The following is a 22,309-nucleotide window of genomic DNA, read 5'->3' on the forward strand; positions in this document are numbered from 1 at the left end:
GTTTGCTTTCTAGCTATTATTATTTTCTCCTCTAACCAAATTAAAATGTGATGGTATTTATTATTTTAAAAAATCAGAGAGTATGTATAAATATCAGACAGTATGTTACATACCTCCTCCTTTGAAGTTGTAAAATTATTTTGTAACATAGTTCGTTCTTTCATTTTATTACAGCAACAATGCCTGTTCATCAATTTGATAATACCCTTGAAGAGCATCTGGGAGAGCTAGTATCAGTGCTAGTTTAACACATACCACCTTCGTCCATGATGAAAACCCAAAAGGAAAAAAATGTTACATACCTCCTTCCCACTTAGCCATTTTATTCTTTTAGTTTTGAACATGACTTTTGTCCACCTAGCTTATACTGGATTACCTTTACAGCTCGATTATCTGGCATTCTTTCTAAGTAGCCAAGCCAGTTTAGTCTTTGTGACTTTACCAATCTAACGATATCTGCGCTCTGCACTAATTCATTCGTTTATTCTCTACGAACCATCGCTACAATGGATGGATCCAAACATCTTTCTTAATATTTTGCAGTCAAATATTCCCAATTAATTTTCACCAGTGGTTGAAAGACTTCACGTGTCACATCCATATGTGACTAATGTAGACCGTGTCTAAATATACACACATCAAAATAATCTAGAGGACACTTATATTAATAGCTTTAAATCAATGTTAGCTGCTAATACAAAAATAAATTTATGTTTTTAATCTTTTTTGTTGTTTATTGTAGAAACTAGGACAGTAATCCTGGTAAGAATGACTATAAAAAATTGAACAAAACTTGTATTAATAAGTAAATATTTTTTTACTGGTACCTGATTTTCGAAACAAGGTCAGGATAGCCTTGATGATTTCCAATATCCGATAAGAGTGGCACAAGAAGAAGATTTTCGATGTCTATGTGGATTTTTATTTAGTTTTCAAATTGCCAATAATGGAGAGACATCATTTAAATCGCGAAACGCAGTGGCGTGCTATCGGGATGCTTCAAGTTGGCAGAAGTCAAAGATACGTTACTGAGGTCCTCCACACGAACAGAAGTGTCATTAATCGTTTGTGGTTAAGGTGTCAATAAACTGGTGATGTTGCTGAACGTCATATAGGCGGTATAAGGATAACCAACCATATTGAAGACCGTGTTATTAGGTTGCAGGCTTTCCAAGATCGCACTATAACTGCATCACAATTACAAATGAGGCTGCAAGAGACCCATTAGGTATTTTTAAGTGGCCAAACCATTAGAAAGTGACTGCATGAAGTAGGGTTAAATGCTCGAAGACCTATGCTATCCAGAGGAAATCGCGCTCATCGACTTAAATGGGCACAATAACACGCAAATTGGGTTAGACGTGAGTGGGCTTCTATTTTGTTCACAGATGAGCCTCGATTGTGCGAACATTAATCGAAAAAAATGAAATTGGGGTTTTACCATGGCCTGCACAACCGCCAGATTTAAACCCAATTGAGCATGTATGGGACATATCGGGCAGACAGATTTTACAACAAAATATTGCGTTTAATACAAGAGAGCAACTGTATGAGGGCCTTTTAATAAAGTGGAACAGAATACCGCAGCAAGACATTGACCATCTTATCATGAGATTGTCTTACAGATGTAGGACAGTAATCCACAACCGTGGATCATATACACTGTATTAACTTAACCTAAATACTTCTTTGTTGGGGAGTTGAGTGGTAACAAATTAGTTTTTTTTGTTACCATATTTTTGTTTTTGTTTGTACCATATTTGTTTATAACTTTTTATTAAAAATATTTGACATCCTTCTGTAATCTCGCATTTTGTTTTTGTCCCCTAGATTATTTTGATGTGTCTCAGAAAAGCCTCTTAAATCAAAAAATATACTTCAATCCTTACAAATGTATTAATCCGGTTTTGATGAAAAATGTTATTAAGAAAAGTAATAGCAAATAATAGACCAGGTCAGTTTCTCTCAGTAAATGAAGCTAAAGTTACAAGAACTTATTTTTGTAGGGGTTATTCGTAAATTTTTGAGTAACAAAAGAAAAAACTAGCTTAATTTGGAGGTGGACATATTGCTGGACAAATTCCAACAATTCAGATGTCCCTCTAGTTGCGGAGCTAAGTGATGTGAGCATTGAGAAAGATTCTATCAGGACATTTCAGGAATCAAAAATGTTTGTTGGGACGAAACTGTGCTTGCAGATTACTACTGGTTTTGTATGTAGAGCAAACTAAATCACAAGAGACAAGCAAAAGACTGCTTGGAACATAGCCTTCACAGACAATTAAAATGGATTTAGTTTGCCATATAAAAGAATATGTGAATATTCTCTCTCAATGTTTAAAGATAACATGCTATGCCATAAAAACTAGAGCTAATATAATTTCCGTATCATATTCGTTTTTCTCAGCCCAAAATTAGTAAGATTTGGCTTATGAAGTGAACGAAACATTTAAATCTTTTGTAGAGCAACTTTATTAAACTAAAAGCAATAATATTAAACAATAGAAGAATAAATAAATAACAATGAAGAGAAACTCAATTTGTGTACAATAGGTCTTCTTTTTCTTATATTCGTTTATTTTTCTTGACAGGAAAGTCTTGAAATATAGTACACGTTACCTCATTTTCTTTTATATATTAAATAAAAAGACAAAATAGTACGAAATGATTTACTTACATACTCCTTACAAAACAAATTTTGGAAATATAACAGATTTGGGTACGCTACAAAAACTGCCACTTCAACATGATTCTATAATTAAAACTGTTAACAATTTTTTACATAACGTAGGAAGAAACTAATAATTTATATCAAAAAGCCAAGTTAAGATTGATGATAACATTGAATTTAAAGCCACAGCGGTGAATATCTTATTGCTGTTTACAATTCTGATCTTTGTTAACCTTTGTTGCAACCTCCTTATCATCTGAATCACCATCATCTTCCTCGTCGTCCTCCTCCTCCTCTTCTTCGAAATCATCCTCGTCTTCACACGCCTCTCCAGTGAAGAAAAGAACGGCTCGAGGAACGATTCTTTCTCTAATATAATGACCGATTTCAAAATCGGTGGTAAGCAAATTCCTTAAGTCTTCATCTACCTCGTCCTCCTTTGCATCATCTGGAATTGTTGGCGGGCTGAAGAAATTAAAGAACGAATCATTTTGGACAGTTTTGGTAATTGTGCGTATCACGCCTCTGCTCTTATGCTTCTGTTTCTTCTTGACGGTTTTGACGGTAACGTTTTTGCCCTTGTTCCAATTTATTATGCAGCCGGCGCACTTAAATATTTCGGGGCCTTCGAAGCTGAACGGGTCATCATCTTCTGGTGTGCATTTCATATCATATTCCTTCGTGAGCACGTTATTAGTAAAGTATTCATTGGTGGAGAAGTGGAATTCAAGAATGAATTTCTGGAAAAGTAAAATATATGTTGAAAAATGAATTTACAGAACACATGTAATAAAAATATTATTACTCATATTGAATGTATATGCACGATAAAATCTAAAAGTTGAGATAGACAATGTGCCCCACTTATAAAATTCAATTTTTTTCATTTTTTACGTTCTACATCAGCGGTGCCCAAACAGTCGATCGCGACAGCTTCTGGAGTCGATCGCAAAAGATTAGGATCCTGATCGAAATATTCCATGCTTCTGAGGTGTATTGTGACCGCGCGACGTTTGGCGAATGTTACCGATTGTCCTCGAGTTTTTGTTTCTTGTATAATAAGCTGCGGTGACAGAGCATTATGTTACGTTTTTATTAAATTATGACAAGTAGAAGTTGAAGAAGTAAAATAGCAACATTTAAGACACGGAATGAGTATGACAAATATCTCACATCAGGCTTGCGTTTGGCACTCAGTAATTAGCAACGTCTTACAATGATACGGTATTTCCAGAAATCTACATATTTTAGTATCTAGGCTCCAGTCTAGTTGTAGTAGTTAGTAGTCGATCTCTTGTCTTTAAAATATTTTGTGATAGATCGCAGACACAAGTCTGAGCACTTTTACAGAACTTGTATATTTTTTAGACATATTTTTATAGACTATAGGTTGAGTGTACATAAACTAAAAATGCATTTTTTTTTTTTTTGAAAAAAGCTATAACTTTTTTTTTGGAGATGGCTGCAGTCTAGTTTTTTTCTCTATTTTGTGTATTTAATCAAAAACTATATTTCTGATTTTTTCCAGATTTTTCCGTCAGGTGTGCTATCTTCAAAAACCCAAAAACATGTTTTTCGCATAAACGATGGTTTTATTTTCCTCTTTGAGGCCTGAAAATCTTTTCCATATATTTTTTGAATATGAATTGTAGACGCATTGATTCAAGTTGTCTCGATGTCAAAAAATATGGGAAGGGGGTTAAAATTGTGCTGAATATCATTTTTTTAATCACATAGAACATAAAGAAATTGAATTCTGGGAGTGAGGGCATTTTGCCTATCTTAACGGGGGTACCCTTCGATCTAAAAGATCTACAAAAACTATCAGAGATAAATTTCAATAACATTATGGATAGTTTTGGCATAACTCACTTATTTACAAATGTGCCTTTAACAAAACTTAAAAATACTAAAAACCAAGCTAGGGAAGGACGATACATTGACTTGACGACCAGATCAAGACTGAATTGCAATAGCTATAATAGAGCTACATACTGAATTTATTTTCTGTTAAACAAAACTTTGGTCCAGCAATGGGCTCTTCTTTATCTCCATTATTAGCAGATTCGTGGCAGAATTCAAAACAAAAAATGCATACAAACAAGATCTAAAAAGTGGAGATACACCACACCACAATATGGTGGAGAATATGGCCTCATGAACTAGAATCATTTAACAAATTCGTGATGGACAACAGGAATAGATGGAAACATTGAATTGCTCTAGGAAAAACTAGGATGAGTAGGAGAATTTAAATACTTTCGCTCCTACATAGCGGAAAATGGGACACTAGGCCCAGAAATTTCCCACAGGATACAGGCTAGTTGGTTTCATAAAAGTCGAAAAATGTAAAAAATAAAATTTCTTTACATTCATTGAAGAGGTAATATAGGTATAAAATAACCTACACAAGATAGGTTACAGCCAAAGTAATAACGATGAACAGGAAAATGTTAGTTCATATAACCTCGCTTTAGTCAAAGTACTTACCATTGGATCCTCTTTGCAGATAATCTTGATATCAGTCAAATGTTTGAGTATTGGAACATCGTGAGGTTGAACCATTTCAGACAGTAGGCCGACATTCCTGAAGATTGTAAGCCAGAAATCAGGAACGCCTTTTTCGTCTTTAGGTTCTGTTTCTTTTTTAGAATCGTCTAAATTAATTTTTTCTTTAATGGCTTCTGGAAGATCGGACTCATCATCAGACGACCACTGAGATTCTTCATCGGTAGGTTCGTATTGGCCGCTCACAATGGTATTTCTTTTCTCGTAAAGAGGCTGGTACAACTTGTGGTATTTACATTCTAGATTATGTACCTAAAACAATTGTGGACTAAATTAGGCTAAGTTAAAACACTTACAGCTTCTAAATATATCCAAATCCGATGCCAGAAGAGATATAATAGTATAAGAAGCATGGTTTATCTTTAAATGTAAAAGAACCTTTAGTTTTCCAGGTCTCCTACAACATCTGATTTTAATTATTTACACAAAATGTCAAGCAAAGTTGATAAGAAGTTAGTCTTCTCTTACCTCTTTGAAGAATTTAGCTTCAATATTAGTTGCCTCCAATTGGATTCTCTTTAGAGCCTTAATTCTTCTCTTCACTGAGGTAGGTAAGAGTGCAAGCATCGCAGCATTCCTCTGACTTTGAAGGGCAGCATAAACGTTAGGAAAGTCCAGCTGTTTGGAGCCATCAACTTCCTCTTCTTCGACAGATTCAAGATCGTCAGGGCAATCTCCTTGTTCGTTTTCAGTTGCCATGTTTCTGAAATAAAAAATGATAGAAATAGTAGCAAAAGGACTTTTTTATTTAAATTTGTGTTTTAAAGAAAGCAAAAAATTGTAGACAAATTAAGTTGCATTTTGATTACCTTGTGTGGGAGTGACTAAACACACAAAAAGTGGGCTTTTAGAAATTCTACAAAAATCAGCCATTAGTGTTGGCTAGAGTCAAAGAATTGGCAATGTTTGGTCACTTTAAAGATAATTAACAAGGACGCAATCATTCAAGTAAACAAGATAGATAGAAAATAGGGAGGCAATAGTCTGGCCTTTCTGATGAGGTTCAACAGCCTTGATAGTGGTTTCTGTATATAGTCTGATACTTCTGGTTTTTATTTTCTGATTCTAGATACTGTAATCTTGCAAGACATTCGCTCTGGCATAAGGCGCGTAACTTGTCCTCTAGACAGAATCGGCATTTGACTCAAATGCTTTTTTAAAATCTACAGTGTCCAGTCAGCCATCCACTGTTATCTTAATAAACTTTCAGATTTGACTTAGTACATCTGCTGTAAATTTGGCTGAATGTCCCTTGATAAACCCCTCAGTCTGCCTCAGTGCATTTCCCTACTTTTCGGGAAATTTAACTTACACTCATGTATGAATGGGTGCCCTTTTCTGAGCTTTAGCAATTCTGAAGAAGGTTTACAGGCAAACTAGTGGAATGCCTACTCCTTCTCCACCAGTTCATTACTCCAGTCATTTTCAACGGGAGTAAGTATACTCAAATAGTTGAGCTTTGAAAGACTGTAAGAAACTGAGTGTCGTCAGGACTGTTTGACTGTCAGAATTGTATTGATATCTATCCCTTCTATCTGGAATACTATTGTGTATGTTTCGAAACTCAACTGAACCATAAATCTTGTCTTGTCCCATAAATTTCAGATCCACTACCTATGTTATGATATGAAATCGTCTGTATTCCAATAAGATGTTTCTTATTTCTAGCAAAATCGCTGGAAAAAATATCGTATAGATACATAAAGAGCCATGTCACATACCAGCCAGAAAAGTTGATGGACTCAACGCTGGATGCCAAGAGAATACGGAAACGGTAATATATAGAAAATGGAAGCAAATCTTCAAAACAACAACGAAAAAGAAGCATATAAATACGCAATTTAAGAGAAAAATACAAACCCCGAACAAATCTATGCAGAAATTAAGAAGGGCAGATAACCAGCGATCCAAGAGTGATCAAATTAGTCTGGAAAACTATTTCCAATCCATTTTATTTTGGGATCAAAAAATAAAGGGAATATGGAAATGCAGTATATTTGGGGGGGGGGAGGGAGACACCGAAAAGGTAGAACCCCCGACGACGGAAAAGGTAAAACAAAGCGATACGAGTACCACAAAGGAATAACAAGGCTCCAGATATTGACAACGTCCCTTCTGAAGTTGTACATAAATTAGGTGGCGAACATCTAATAGGACAAATGCATGTGCTCATAAACAAGATGGAATGATAAAAATTCGCGACATAACACACTTGTGCACAGTATACAAAGTTTTTACTTACATACTCAACAAACGACTCCCAAAAATTAACAGAAAATATCTGGGAATATCAACCAGTTTTCAACAAGGAAAATCTACAACTAACCAGCTATTTACCGTGAAACAAATTCTAAACAAATCATGGGAACACGAATTGACATCCACAACATATTCATAGATTTCAAACAGGTCTATGACTCAATTAATAGATAGAAGTTAGATCAAATATTGCATAGAACATCCCTCAAAAATACATTTGACTAGTAAAAGCAACAGTAGACTCGTCAACTGTAACTGTCAGAATATAAAATGAGCTCACTGAGAACTTTTGAATAGTCAAAGTATTAAAGCCAGGAGATGGGCTGGCACCGACACTATTCAATCCATCTCATGTGATAAGACAGTTGACTATAGAAGAGCTAATCTAACAAATAAACCAATACATAATAATATCATATAGCATGTTTGCTGGGGAGATCCTTTCGGAAAGTTCCAGCACCAATTGCATCTTTAACCCTGTTTCAAGTAACTGGTGTCGATGTACACTAGCCCAGGGGGACCTATGGCTTTACGTGCCCTCCGAAGAACGGTAAACGGCTCGTATAATTTTTAGAAATGAAAATGGCGTTGTTGGTGTCGAGATTCGAACTCGTGCGGTCTGGCTAAGAAGGGTAGTATCTTGCCGCTGAGCTTACGGCCGTCTATAATAAATCAATAAAGAATGCTGCCTCTGCCGATGACATCAGAATTATGTCTCGCAGAACGGAAGAAGCGGCAGAAATATATTCACAATTAAAAACAGAGGCAAAAGAGACTGGAATAGAGATAAATATTCAAAAGACAAAAAACCTAACACAGGCAAGAGCTAGGGGAAACAGACGCACAGTTGAATTAGTGGATGATACTGAAACTGTAGGAAGTTTCACATATCTGGGAGTTGCATTAAACACGGATGGAACAAAAGAACCAGAAATTCAAAGAATGATAGTAAAGGGAAACAAAGCTGATTTTTCACTCGACCATGTGTTCTGCTCCAAAAACTTATAACACAATATAGCAGGTCACACCTGCTGTGCAATATAGATGTGAAAGATTGGTAATGAAACAAAGGGAATTAGAGTCCAAGATAGCCAACTGAGATTTATCCGAAGAGTAAAAGGCATTACTAGCCTCAATAAACCTAGAAATGGAGATGTAAAACAAGAATTAAATATCTAGTAGATCAATAAGAAAATAAAAGAATATAAAACAAAATGCTAAACAAAACACACTAATCTCCGGAATGAAGAATTTTATATTTTTGCGACAACCTGTGTCTATCTGCCCAATTTTCATTTATTTAATCTACAATCTCAAAAAATCTCCGCCTAACTAATATATTACACTTTTTAATACAATTGATGAAAACACATTAATCTGTTAAATCTTGATAATTTTCTATTTTTATAATTTGAATAAAACAAGTGAAGGTCACTAGACATAGTGTGATATTTTTTATTCATATATTTACTAAATTACCAATTGTTAGTTTGTTTTCTTTAATATTTATTATGTGAATAATAATTATTTTATTATATAAACATTTCTAGAGATAACAATAAAGATGGTATACAAAAGAGAAATGTCAAATAAAAAAAGACAGACAACATTGATATAAATAAAACTGACAATGACACAAAATATCAACTATGTAAAAAAAGTCTCGATATGTTATTCTAATGTCGTAAAAGACATTGCGTCTAACTATAAACACGTGGAAGAAGCATTGGATATGAATTCAGATCATTTTCCTATTCTCCTTACCATCAGAGACGATTATCCTACAGAAAGAAAACCCACCACAACTAAAAAATGAAGGAACAGTTTGGGTTAACTTCTGATTACCACTACTTGTCTGCCTCATTGAAAATCCCTTAAGAATGGATTGAACTGGAGAACAAATTACCAATAACATTCGACAAGCAGCTTGGAATAATACATCAACTATTGCTCAAAGAACTAAAGACAACAGTATTAAAGAAGAAAGCCGAAAGAAGAAAACTGCATCAGGACTAGAAACCCATCAGATAAAATTATTTTGAACAATGCCACTAAAGGAAACTAAAGACAAATTTAGTTTGATTGGGTTAGAAATAAGTTTTTCAATCAGAGTGAACAGATTGGGTTATTACTCCAAAAGCAGTACAATAAAAAAATAAACGTTATTCATTGTAAAAGCTAAGCTTGTAACCCCATATGTTGAAAACATGTTTTTAACTTTAGTAAAAACTTAATATTATCACTTTTAGTCAAAATGCATTATAAAAGTAAATCCAACAGCATCAAGAGAGGGGAAACTACTAAATATTGTCTATAAAAGTGTCAATGATCTATGTCAGCTTCATTTCAACAATATTGGATCAAAAACTCCACTAATTTTCTTCATTCTTCAAGATTTCTTGTTACATTTACCAACCTTGGGCAGGTAAATGTTATAGACAATGGGTTAAATGATAACACAAGTAATTAAAGTATTATATGAAAATATTCAACACCAAATTTAAAATTATTTAACATCACTGATTATTTAAATTTGAAAATACAAATAGTTGATGATGAAGATGAAAAGAGTTAAAGAGAGGATTCAGCAAAAAGGAAACAATCTGCAGAATTATTCCACAAAATGTTCTTACCATTATTAGATTTTCCAAAAGTTTTAGACTATCCAAAACTATGTCCTTCAGTGTAGTATACACTGAAGAAATCTGTACTTACAATCTGGAAATAAATTGTTTCAAAGTGACACAAGGTTTATTGCTTATCACAAGAAGAGAAGGCAATATATTTATTTTTAATTTTCTTCTAAGTAATCGATAGTAAAAAGCAAAAAATTCACTTAGTAACATTGATGCTCAAAATTTTCAGATATATTTCTAGAAATGTCCAAATTCTCTATTGTACAGGTTCCTGGCCGTAGTATGCCTTCTCTTTGATTGACAATGTGTAACTACTATTCTCTTGAAATTTATTGACACATATTTTCTACAACACTTTACAGCCAAAACCATAGGTATACTGTATATTTCAAAAATATTTTTTAGATGTCTACAGAATTGTAACAAAAAAATAGGTTACCTTGATAAACATTGACAAATTCAAGAAAACTCAAGAATTATTGCATATATTGTGAAATATAACCAAAATTATATTTATGTTGATAAATTACTTATTTTTAGAATGGTTATCAAAAATTTCTAAAAGATATCATAAAAGATGAACCTTTTAAATGCTTGGAAAAGGGGTTATCAGATATTGAATAAATATCTAGATGAAGAACTAGTGAAAATATTGAATAACATTTCTTTGATATCATCTAGAATATCTTACAAGGAACGATCACAAGCAAACCTTTATAAAAAGTGTAAAGAACTACATAAAAGGAATGAGACAGTAACAAAGAAAATGTATAGTGAAAAGAATAAATGAAAGATCATGCCCACCATATATTTTACTTCAAAATCCTGTCTAACAATTTTTTTGATTATTATACTTTACAGTTTTTGCATAACTACAACCCAAAAATTAGATAACATGTTTGACAACTATGTTTTTGAACTAGGAAATGCATATTTTAAAGAAACATTTACAATTATTTTCAAAAATACTTTTGGAAATATAGGAATATAAATATACTATGTGTAAATGTAAACACACTTTGAATATTTGGGCAGATATATCAGTAAAAATCAAAAATATGTGAAACAGAATTAAAAAAAGAACCTTGTACCACAACTGTAACTATTAAAATATAATCAAAGAATATAGACGTCTATATTCTTTGATATAATATACCAGTCAGAAATATGATGAGAACATCACCATAATGCAGAATTTCGCAACATGTTTACTTCTTATGAAGGATGACATTTTTCTCTGCCAATGTGAATACTTTGTGAAAAACAGTAGTTAATTTTTTTTTAAACTGAAATCAAAAGCATTGTATACATCTTTAAATATATTTTGAGTTTGGTATTCTAGTAAAATAGGTACTGTAAGGACACATCAGCAAACAGGCTTTAGTAAATCCGTCAGCACGCAAATATAAATAATGTACTAAAAAATCTTACTTTTTAAAGTTAAAAATCGAGCTTGAAAGTAGTTAACTCGAAAAACTCTGCTGTACACGTGCACTAAACCGAAAACTAAGATGTCAAATCAAAATTCAATCAACTTAGACGTAATTCAAAAAACCTGCAAAACTACTGCCATTAGTAAAGCCTACTGTCTATGAAATAGTGGCAAATATTGTAGTAATATGAAGTAAGTATATAATTAAGTTTTTACCTTTTTTGTTTAGCCGAAATGCTTGATAATTTAACCAAGCTGCACCAGTACCAAAGGCGGCAAATGGAAGAAAGAAAATTCGGATTGACCCCACTTTCGTCCTTGAATTTAACAAAAACTTCGTCTTATAGATGCCATCGCGCATGTGTCAGTTTTCTGTAGATCGACAACAGTGCCAGATTTATGACAAAAAATATTTAGGAAAATTTAAATTTCAAAGTAAGCAATGATGATTTGATGATCTGTTTTTGACAAATCTTATCAGCTAGTATTTGTTACAATTCATTTAGAGAATAAAAGTACTAATACCCAAATTATTTATCGGAATCTTCATTTAACATGAAATTCGTAGTGACGTACTTTTTGAATTCGGTAAAATTGTTAAATGCTGACCGATGTGGCAAGTGCACATACTATTAAAATTGACAGCAGTGACATTGACATAAACACATGGCGAAGAATGGCGCGGTTTTAAAATTTTAAAAATAATTTGTACTTTAATAAAATTTTGTCGTTTTTATTAGTTTAAAATTTATTTTACAAATGGCTTTTCAAATTTTATTTGTTTTTCATGTAATTGATACAAACATAAACGTGGTATATATTTAAATGAATCACGCGCAAAAAATTCATTTATATTAAATGAATCATCTTTTTAATCAGAATAAATGACCTGACTCAAGGCCTTTGAACTTGGGGAATGTGGAATGTGTATCATGTTTGGTCTAGGAAGTGCGGAGTGCAATAAAAAATTTGGAATGTTAAAATTAGATCACTAGTCAAATTTAATCAGCCACAAGCCCACAGATGTTGATATACCTATGCAGGATAAGGTTATCAATTCTAATTAGGCTGTCGTATGTTTTGTGTTCATTGGGGGTTTTGTACTATATATATGAGGTTATTTTTTTTTATCTATTTATGTATATTCTTGAGTTAAGAAAAAACTATAATTTTAGGCATACAGCTATGACAGTACTAAGAAGATACTGTTGTGGTGGACACCTTTTATGCCAAAACAAGACAGATTGATTAAATGCAATAAGAAAGAATATAAATGTTTAATAAGTAGCAAAAGGGAATATGCTAGTGATCATAGATTGGGTGTAAGTTGTTTTTTGTATTTTGAAGTTATATGGAATATCTAGAATGCCCATATATGTATATTGTGTGATACTGAATATTTCTGATTACTGAGTCAACTTTATTTTTTATATCTACATGTATGTCAAATGGTAATTTAAAACTAAAAATACATGCTAAGTAACATTAAATCACATTATTTATCATAGACTGATAATGTACGTGATCCATCTATAGTATTTGAGTTTTTAGGTTAAGTTAGGTTAGGTAAGATTAGAAGACATTAGTATAGACACTAATAATTTGAGTTAGTTGTAAGTTGATTTAATAACCCTTCAGGATTACACATTTTTAACTATTCAATTCTAAACTTTTGTTCCCTTTTGGGTTTTCAACAACTTTCCTTACCAACAGTTTTTTTTTTAGTTTTTTGTCTATTTAACTACCTCCCAATGTTCTATTTCGTATTTCAAATTTATGTAAATAATTCGTGTAACATGATTTATTTGACTACTTTTTTGTCTTAATTCTACTCTATTCCTGTTTTTGTGTGCTGATATTAATCTATATATTCTATATTTGAACAAAATTAATTCTTATTATATTACATTATATTTTTCTTTTCAGGCAGTTTTATTCTATGGAAGTAAAATCTTAAATTATGATTTTCCATTACCAAAAGATGATAAGGTGCCTTGGGCTATTTTTCATGAGGAGTCGCCAAAAAATTATGCACCATTTTTGTATAAGGAGACACAAGACTTGTTCGACATTGCTTCTACGTTTAGCCAACACAGTGACCTTCCCATAACCTTGCAGTATTTAAAAAATGTCAGCAATTTAATAGGTAAATTCTCCATGAAGGTATTATATACATACACACAGTGTACCTACTAAATATGTTTTAACTAACAAACATGTATCGAGAAATGTGTGTTAATCAGTGATATTTGGGCACCTACTACTTGTAAAGTGGACAACACCGCCAACTATGTCCAAAAATTTATTTTTTCACTCCAAATTTCATTAGACACACCATCACCTTATACACAAGGCTCCAGCAATTTTCCTAGTAAAAGTGGTTTCAGTTAAATTGGCTGAAACTTTGCAGAGAGGTAGCTTTGGTTAGGCTGATTAAAAGTTATCCGTGCTTCAAGACCCAGAAACTAATTATTTCTGAGTTACAGAGCTTCAAAGTGTCCGTTTTTATTCCTTGTAACCTAATACATTTGTATTGTAAAATTTACAGAGTTTTAGGAAATAGTGAACTGAGTTTATTAGTCTAATTTATTAACTTTATTTATCATAAAAATGTTCTAAAACCACTTAGTTTATTAAAGTCTTTATTTGTGCAATATTACACTAATTTATTTCACACTATAATTATATAATTTATTTACAACATTTATTACAATTTATATTCCCGACAATACGCGCGTTACATTCCAAAACTCGACTCGATATTATTATTCAGACTGCCTAACACAATGAAGATTCCTCTATATATATTTATTATTATTATTTAATATATTTATTAACCGTTGTTCTGGAATCCCTTCGAGACGGATGTTGACCTGTACTGACCTTTCGCGAATGGTACGGAACGAAGACCGGTTTTTTAGCGGCTCGCAGAACCTACGAGAAGATACTTGAATAATAAAATGTTTACAGGTTAAAGATGAGTGATATTTAGCGTAACAATAGGTACAGTTTGCAATATAAACCCGCAAATGCTTTCTTTTACCAAGATACAGGGTGTTGAAATTTTCCTTACAAATTGAGGATTTATTTATAATAGTCCTGAAACTGATTGAGATATGCATATGAAATTTTTTATTGGTTTTAAGAGTTGGTTATTGCGCATTTTTTAACATACAATTAGGAATTTTATATTCATAATTGGCGTGTATACGGGTAATGATTTCAATTGTTTTAAAGACAAAAATGGTACGCCACTGAGAGTTTTCAAATTAAATATCATTTTTTTATTCTTCATTTAATTTTTGTCAAAAAACCTTTCTTCTTTTGTTCATAAGAGGCGCGGTTGTTATTAAAAAAATAATAAAACATGCTGAGATTAAATTGCTAAATAATGATAGAATTTCGATTTCTCAAGAAGAAAAGGATTGAATTTCCGATCGACTCCAAAAAAATTATCAGTCAAGTGGATTTCAGGCGATCTTCAAGCCGTGCCTTGAAAATTTGCAACAACCAGTTTTTCTATGTATAAAGATATGTCGCCGGTTGAATTATTTGTTAATGAAAAATTTTTTGAATGCCTCGCAGAACAAACGCAACGCTATGTTAATTTTAAAAATGAAGCTGAATGGAAATAAGTTCTTCAGAAATACGTTGTTTTTTCCGGAATCCTTATACTTAGCTGATATAATAATTTGCCAGCAACACGTCTCTACTGGGACATGAAAGATTATACCCATAACAAAATTGTAGCAGAAGCAATGAAGCGAGACATTTTTTAATTTTAAAAAATCATTCATTTGGCCGACAACACCCAAATAGATCAGTCTGATAAGGCCTGGAAGTTACGACCTCTAATGAACCACTTAAAGGAAAAGTGTTTGTTCAATTTTCAGCCCGTCCAGACTTTATCATACGATGAATCTGTCGTCTCCGGTGTAATTAATAAACGTATGAAAATGTGTTAGCAACTTGGTGCAAGTTCACATGTTTATTAATACTTCTAACTATTGCGCAATATGGTGTAATATTGCGTAGTTAGCCGGTACGCTCTTATTGTGGCATTGTCTAGAAGAGGCAATGCCTTTATGGTTTTATTGGTGGTGGAAATAAAACACAGTCTTTCTAAGAAGAAAAAAACTCAGCTTCAGAGTCTTAGAAAGTTTGCAGAGCCCTTCGAGCAAAGTGCTCTAGGGAGCTACCCTACACGGGTAAAACCATGTACTAGACACTACTGACTTGAGATCCGAAAATGTCCCATATTTAAAGATAAATTAACCTTTATATGAAACTTTTTCATCTCTCAACCAATTAAATTTAATTATAAGTTCCAGAAGGAAGGGCGATGCACATCGAGGTGCGTGATTGGAGGCACCTGATGACAAATCTATGATCAAATATTACGGGCGCCACGGATGTAAACAATTTATCCGTGGCAAGCCGATACGCTTTGGGTACAAGATGTGGTCGTTAAATACAAGGGATGATTATCTAGTTAATTTTGATCTTTATCAGGGCACCGAATCTCCTGAAAACGTACAGATTGGCCACTTGGTTGGAAAATGTGTACCGCTCGTATTAATGCTAAAAGAATTACCAATGCCACACATTTTACACATGGATAATTTATTTACTTGGATAAACTTGCTGGCATACCTTCGACATTTGGGTTATGGGGCTATTGGTACAATCAGGGAAAAGACGTGTCCTTTGACTAGCAAACAAGATTTAAAATAAAAAGTACGTGGAAACTATGAACAAATTATTGAAAGAAACGACGGCGTCTTTTTGGTGTGTTGGATGGATAATTCAGTTGTTACTTTAACATCAACAAGCGCCGGAGTTCAGACAGAATGGACAGTCAAAAGATACTGCCCCAAAGAAAAAAAAAACATATGATGGTGTCTCGTCCAAATTGCGTGGCTGTTTACAATTAAAATGGAAGGACTGACCTAATGGATCAGGGTATAGCTACTTACCGTATTGGAATTCGCGGCAAAAAGTGGTATTGGCCAATTTTTAGATGGCTTATCGATGCAGCAATTCAAAATGCCTTGTAACTTTACAGTAAAAATAATAAGATATCATCATTGAATGTTAGACGAAAAATAGTACAAGTATATTTAACAATGTACAAAACGCCCGTTAAGATTCCTGGACCCTGGACGTATCAGCATAAATAGAAGTTTACTTTCAGATCTTAGATTCGATTCAATTAATTATTTTGTGAAGGATATAACTCTTTTGGAACAACAATGTGTTAAAAACGTAACGTTTAACTTTGCATTAAATGTTTTGCACCTTACAAATTACACCTTACCTGTTAAAATCATATTAGTGGTATCTTCTGTTATTGTTCTGGTTTAATGTTATTGTATTAGATAGTTTATGAGAATGTATTAAAGGAACGAAAAATATGCGTTAAGATGTTTGATTTTTTTTTGCATAAAAACATTGCCTCATATGAAAAAAAGAACAAAGATTGGTTGACAAAATTTACATGAAGAATTCAAAAATTATTTTTAATTTCAAAAATCAGTGGTGTGCCATTTTTTTCTTTAAAAATATTGAATCGTTAGAAAAGTTTCAACGCCTCGGAAAAGAAAGCATTTGCGGGCATACGTTTATAAGAAAACTGTCATTATTTTTCATGCAAAATTACTCCCTGAAGCCAGTTGTATGTATTTACTAAAACTGTGTATATTTTATAAATATGTATTATTCAAAAGGACTAAAAACCGACACTTTGAACCTCTGTAACTCAGAAACAATTGATTTCTGTGTCTTGGCACAATGATAACTTTTGATCAACATGATCAAAGCTGTTCTGTCTCTGCAAAGTTTCAGCCAATGTGAAACCACTTTTACCGCGGTTTACCTTTCAGAAAAGTGTCACGGTCCTTTGTCTTTATGAAAAACCATTTAGCTGTGGATGTGTGTCTGATAGTAGGGCTGTTGTATCAGATTTTTTCAGTTGATAGAGAAAATGGAGGTAATGATTTGAAGAAATGGTAACAATATAGGACCAAATATATAACCAACAAAAAGTAAAGAAATAGTCCAAGAAAAGGGTGATTACAGAAGTAGCGATAGTAGATTTTTATTTTTTTGTTGTATATTTTGTTCTTTTTATTTCACTAAAACTAAAACGATTTCCACATTTTTAGACAAAAGATATTTCATTTCCCTAAAGAATAAGAATAAATTGTTAGAAGATATTTCTCCAGTATTATATATACAATCCGACTGTGATACCCCTATAGGAAGGGATTATTTGGTTAAGGAACTATCCAAATATATTCAAATTGATAGTTATGGCAGCTGTTTAAAAAATAAGAACTTTCCGTTGGGGTAAGATTGATAATTTTACATATACCATATTATATAAATATATAATAATATATACTAAGAGATTGTGAATTGAAAAGAAATTATCTATTGTTTTGTGAAATGTTATGTTATGTTATGAATATGTATTGAGAAGATTTTATGAGAAGTGTAATAGCAATTGAATGTTGAAAATATAAGATAAACTGTTCATTAAATTGAAAAAAAGAAGAAAAAGAAGGTTATTAATGAAGGACAGGAAAGACTGGATGAGTTAATATGGTTGAAATTAATATGAGGTGGGTTAGTCATATTCGTTACTCTGTTGTTGATTTCCGGTTCCATTTTCCCGTGATGAATTTTAATCAGGCAGAAAAGAGCTGTGTTTTTTAATATATACCTAACAAGACCAATCGTCTCGCCTAGTCTAACAAAGACCAATTTCCAAGCTGAACTTTATTTTGTTTATTTTAACAATATGGGGAACACATGTTACAATTAATGCCCGAATCTCAATAGCAACTGATGTTACAACCGTCTATGTTCACTTTATTGATTATAAAAAAGCTTTTGGTAGTGTGCAAAATAACATATTCATACGAATGTCAATATATATTTTAACTGGAGCATAAAGGCAAAGGCTTATTAAAGTCTGTTTTAAATTAATTTGTATTTTTTAGATTATCTGAGCTATATCCTTTGGATGTTTACAACGAAAAGTATATGGAATTTATATCAAAATACAAATTCATAATTTCATTTGAAAATGCAGCATGTAAAGATTATGTATCTGAAAAATTTTGGAGGCCGCTAATAGTGGGCAGCATACCCATATATTTTGGAGCAACTAACATTAAAGTACGTATAAAAGGCAGTATAAATTTAGTGACTCAACAATTAAATTTTTGAATTTTTTTTAGGAATGGTTTCCCAACGAAATGTCAGCCATTTTGGTAGATGACTTTAGCGATATGGGATCACTTGCTGATTTTATAAAAAAAGTTAATGCAAACGATACACTATATTCCAGCTTTTTGGAGCATAAACTTTCAGGAAAAATCAGTAATGAACGCTTGAAGAAGGAAATCCTTACAGAACATCCTATACCAGAGTTTGAGTGTTACGTTTGTACACAAATACACGAAAACCGAAATTTTAAAACAAGAAATATGAATGTCTATGATTGTCCCAAACCAGTTCCTAGAGATACTGAAAAAAATACGTGGGATCAACATTGGGATATAGGCAGGTGTCAGTCTAAGGCATTACATATGCTAGTAGGCAAAAATGAGTTGTTTAGTGAAGAGGTTTTTGAAGAAACATGGAAAAATCTATATTACAATAGGAACTGTTATTTGTAGAATATTTTAGAACTGATTATTAGATGTTACAAAGTGCATATGAGGTTAATTGAAAAGGTAATAAGTAAAAAACGTTTCTTGCCATTCTCACAAGCGTGGCATCGTCTACCACTGTTTCAAGTTGGTTAAATCTATCTTCTTGCAAATTTCACACCACCAATCTGTTTTAAAATGTCTTCTATAATTTTTTTCTCGATAAATAATGTTCTCATGTTCACTTTCGGCGAACAAGAGACTGTTTTCTGTATTAATTTGAAGATGATTTGACCTTAATCTAGTCTAAGTATGAAAACCTGCGATTTTTAATATTTTTATCACTTATTTTTCAACATATACCCATTTTTTGCTCAGTAGGCAAGATGCTTTTAAAACTTTTTTATACTTTCAGAAATGTATAATTTTATCATTCATTATAAATTATCTTCTTCCGAGCCATTTTTTATGTTTTAGACCATGAAATAGTCACATTGCGCTAAAACTGGGAAATATGGTGGATGTTTGATAAATTCGTATTCCAATTGCTCTAATTTCGTCTGTGCAATGGTCACTATCAAAAAAAAATCTTACAAGATGTTCAAAGATAAAAATCTATAAATCCATCGTCAGACCTGTAATAACATACGGATGCGAAACGTGGACCATGACCAAAGCAAACGAAGAAAAGCTCAGACGCTTTGAACGAAAAATACTTAGGAAAAATTTTCGGACTTCACCATGACATCACCACAAACCAGTATAAGATCAGAACCAATATCGAATTAAAAGCACTCTACAATGACGCCGATATTTTCCAAGAAATTAAATCACCGCGACTAAGATGGGCAGGCCACGTGCACAGACTGCATAACGAGAGACTTGTAAAACTGGTATGGGAGGAGATTCCCACAGGCAAAAGTCCACTCGGACGTCCCAGAATGCGATGGAGAGATAACATCCAAGCAGATCTCCGGAAAATGAACATTCCATTTGACCCTAGGTTGATGGAAGACCGAACAAATTGGAAAAAAGTTGTACAGTCAGCCAAGACCCACCCAGGGCTGTAGCGCTACGTGATGATGAATGGTCACTATGTGAGTTGATGCGTAGCGTTGAACAAAGAGAATAGTTTTGCGAAACCTGTTTTCAAGTAATCAATGTGTATAATACTGTTTACATACCAAAAAACACTCGTCGAAATCTTAAACCAAGTCGATCAAGTTGTCTTAAACTCTTTTGATAGACGTCTGTTTTTGTTCCACTGATATGACCGTGTCATCTGCGATTCGTATATTCTGCGTGATAACGCTTCCGATTTATATTTATCGTAAGAATTCGTCCCTTTTAGCTACTATTTATATTATTATTCGGAATTTAATAAAAAATAAAAAAATATTTGTTATATCATGCCTTTTATGTTTGTAGTGTCAAACACACCCGACTATTATCCCCACTTATTTATTCCCTTTCAGATCTAAAAACTACCAAACATCAACAAAACAAGATATAAAATATATTCTTTATTATTTAAATTACATACTTGGATTCACCGTTGAAATAAATCAATTACAAATCACTTTTAGGTCATTTTTCTCCAATAAATTATTAGTGATGTCACAAGTCATTTACATTTTATTTGCTATAATCATAGAGATCCGGAATTGGCCTAAAAAACTGACAGTGACGTCACATAAATGTCACTACATTAGCCCAACAGAAAATTTCTTTATTGTGAACATTTTTCTAAATTATTGTATATATCTTGATGGCAGTTAGACATTTTTTTGTCCTTTTATTTTTGCCATTTTATTTCATCGGTTTGTTTGCCCCTTGATTGTTTTACGTATATAATTTAATTAAAATTATTTAATGGAGTTGAAGTGAATTCTTTCTTTGTTAAAACATGACTTGTAACCTCACTACGTTATAGTACATTTATTATTATTTTAATAAATCACAAATCTCTCAGCTTGCCGACTGTCATAATATAATATTGCACATGTAAACTTTGAAATGATTCAAAAACAAACTGTACATGCAAGCTGATAGACCTTGGTAAAAATCACACTTTTTTATTAGTATATTCTTTACTAGAATCAGATACTTCAGAAACGCAAAGTACAAACGTCACTAATTCGGATATATAATTTTAAGTGCGGCACAACATTATGGCAACCAGTAATACATTGTATATTACTAGTTGCCTAAAATTACCACATTTGTCCTTACTAACGTAGTATTGACCGTATTAGAATTATTTTTGGACAAAAGTTTAGCTAGCCACTATAGATTTGTTCTATTAGAAGATTCTGGTGATAGTTTCAATATTTCATAAGGCTAAAGTTGCAAATATCTATGTAAGTATACTAACTAGTTTGACTTCTTTATTTTTCAAGTGTTCTGATTCTAGTGGATCCTAGGAGGTACTTTGAAGTACAATAGTACTTCTTCCATATCGCCTATAAATTTGCTAAGGTTTTTTTATCACAAGTTATACACGGATAAAATTGAAAATAAAGTACAAAAAATTTAAAAAGAAAACTTATATTTCGGGTGCATAAATTATAATCGCAAAACAATTTTCGCCATACGTCATAGATATTTGTTATCTAAGTTTATGATGCTGTTGCTGACGTGAAAAATGACGTACAACGGCATTTGTGTTGCGTTTACTGTACTAAAAATTATTTCAAACAGTCCAATGGTTGCTCCTAATTGAAAACGAGAGTGCGATTAAAATACAGCGGTACAATTCTGTCAAAAGGCTTCGAATATTCTAATTTTTTTGTTAAATATCAGACTTAAGCATAAAAAACTGAAGGTACTACCAGATAAATGTCTTTAAGTACTAAATGGAATAAGTTATGTCGCTATATATAGGAGAGGATAAAACACTCCTTTATAAACGAGGACATTAATATGGAAGACGATAACTAATACGTACTGATTGTTATAGGTGTAGATAACAATGTAACAGGTTTACTAGAAATCCGGTCGACAGGAATAAGTTACTTATTTAGTAAATATATATTGAATAGTTATTTTATTCTTTACAGGTATATTTGGTATATATTAAACAAAT

General features: G+C 32.5%; 2 protein-coding genes across 4 annotated transcripts; one reads left to right on the forward strand and one right to left on the reverse strand.

Annotated features, from left to right (window-relative positions):
• Positions 1-2,655: 2,655 nt before the first annotated feature.
• Positions 2,656-11,940, reverse strand: Nap1 (Nucleosome assembly protein 1). Of its 2 annotated transcripts, none has more exons than XM_072538362.1 (4): positions 11,783-11,940; positions 5,708-5,942; positions 5,162-5,491; positions 2,656-3,411 (listed from the first exon to the last, which is right to left on the reverse strand). In XM_072538362.1, the coding sequence occupies exons 2-4, from the start codon at positions 5,936-5,938 to the stop codon at positions 2,872-2,874; spliced, it is 1,101 nt and encodes a 366-aa protein (XP_072394463.1). In that variant the 5' UTR covers positions 5,939-5,942; positions 11,783-11,940; the 3' UTR covers positions 2,656-2,871. The 2 variants fall into 2 exon arrangements, with proteins under 2 accessions (XP_072394463.1, XP_072394464.1); XM_072538363.1 differs by lacking the exon at positions 11,783-11,940 and adding an exon at positions 11,566-11,701.
• A 265-nt stretch (positions 11,941-12,205) lies between these two features.
• Positions 12,206-20,631, forward strand: FucTB (alpha-(1,3)-fucosyltransferase 10). Of its 2 annotated transcripts, none has more exons than XM_072538361.1 (6): positions 12,206-12,615; positions 12,742-12,888; positions 13,493-13,712; positions 17,731-17,914; positions 18,571-18,748; positions 18,811-20,631. In XM_072538361.1, the coding sequence occupies exons 1-6, from the start codon at positions 12,604-12,606 to the stop codon at positions 19,249-19,251; spliced, it is 1,182 nt and encodes a 393-aa protein (XP_072394462.1). In that variant the 5' UTR covers positions 12,206-12,603; the 3' UTR covers positions 19,252-20,631. The 2 variants fall into 2 exon arrangements, with proteins under 2 accessions (XP_072394462.1, XP_072394460.1); XM_072538359.1 differs by having other exon boundaries at positions 12,213-12,682.
• The last annotated feature ends 1,678 nt before the right edge of the window (positions 20,632-22,309 follow it).

Source organism: Diabrotica undecimpunctata, chromosome 7, assembly GCF_040954645.1.
Source record: "Diabrotica undecimpunctata isolate CICGRU chromosome 7, icDiaUnde3, whole genome shotgun sequence".
NCBI classification, from domain to species: domain Eukaryota; kingdom Metazoa; phylum Arthropoda; class Insecta; order Coleoptera; family Chrysomelidae; genus Diabrotica; species Diabrotica undecimpunctata.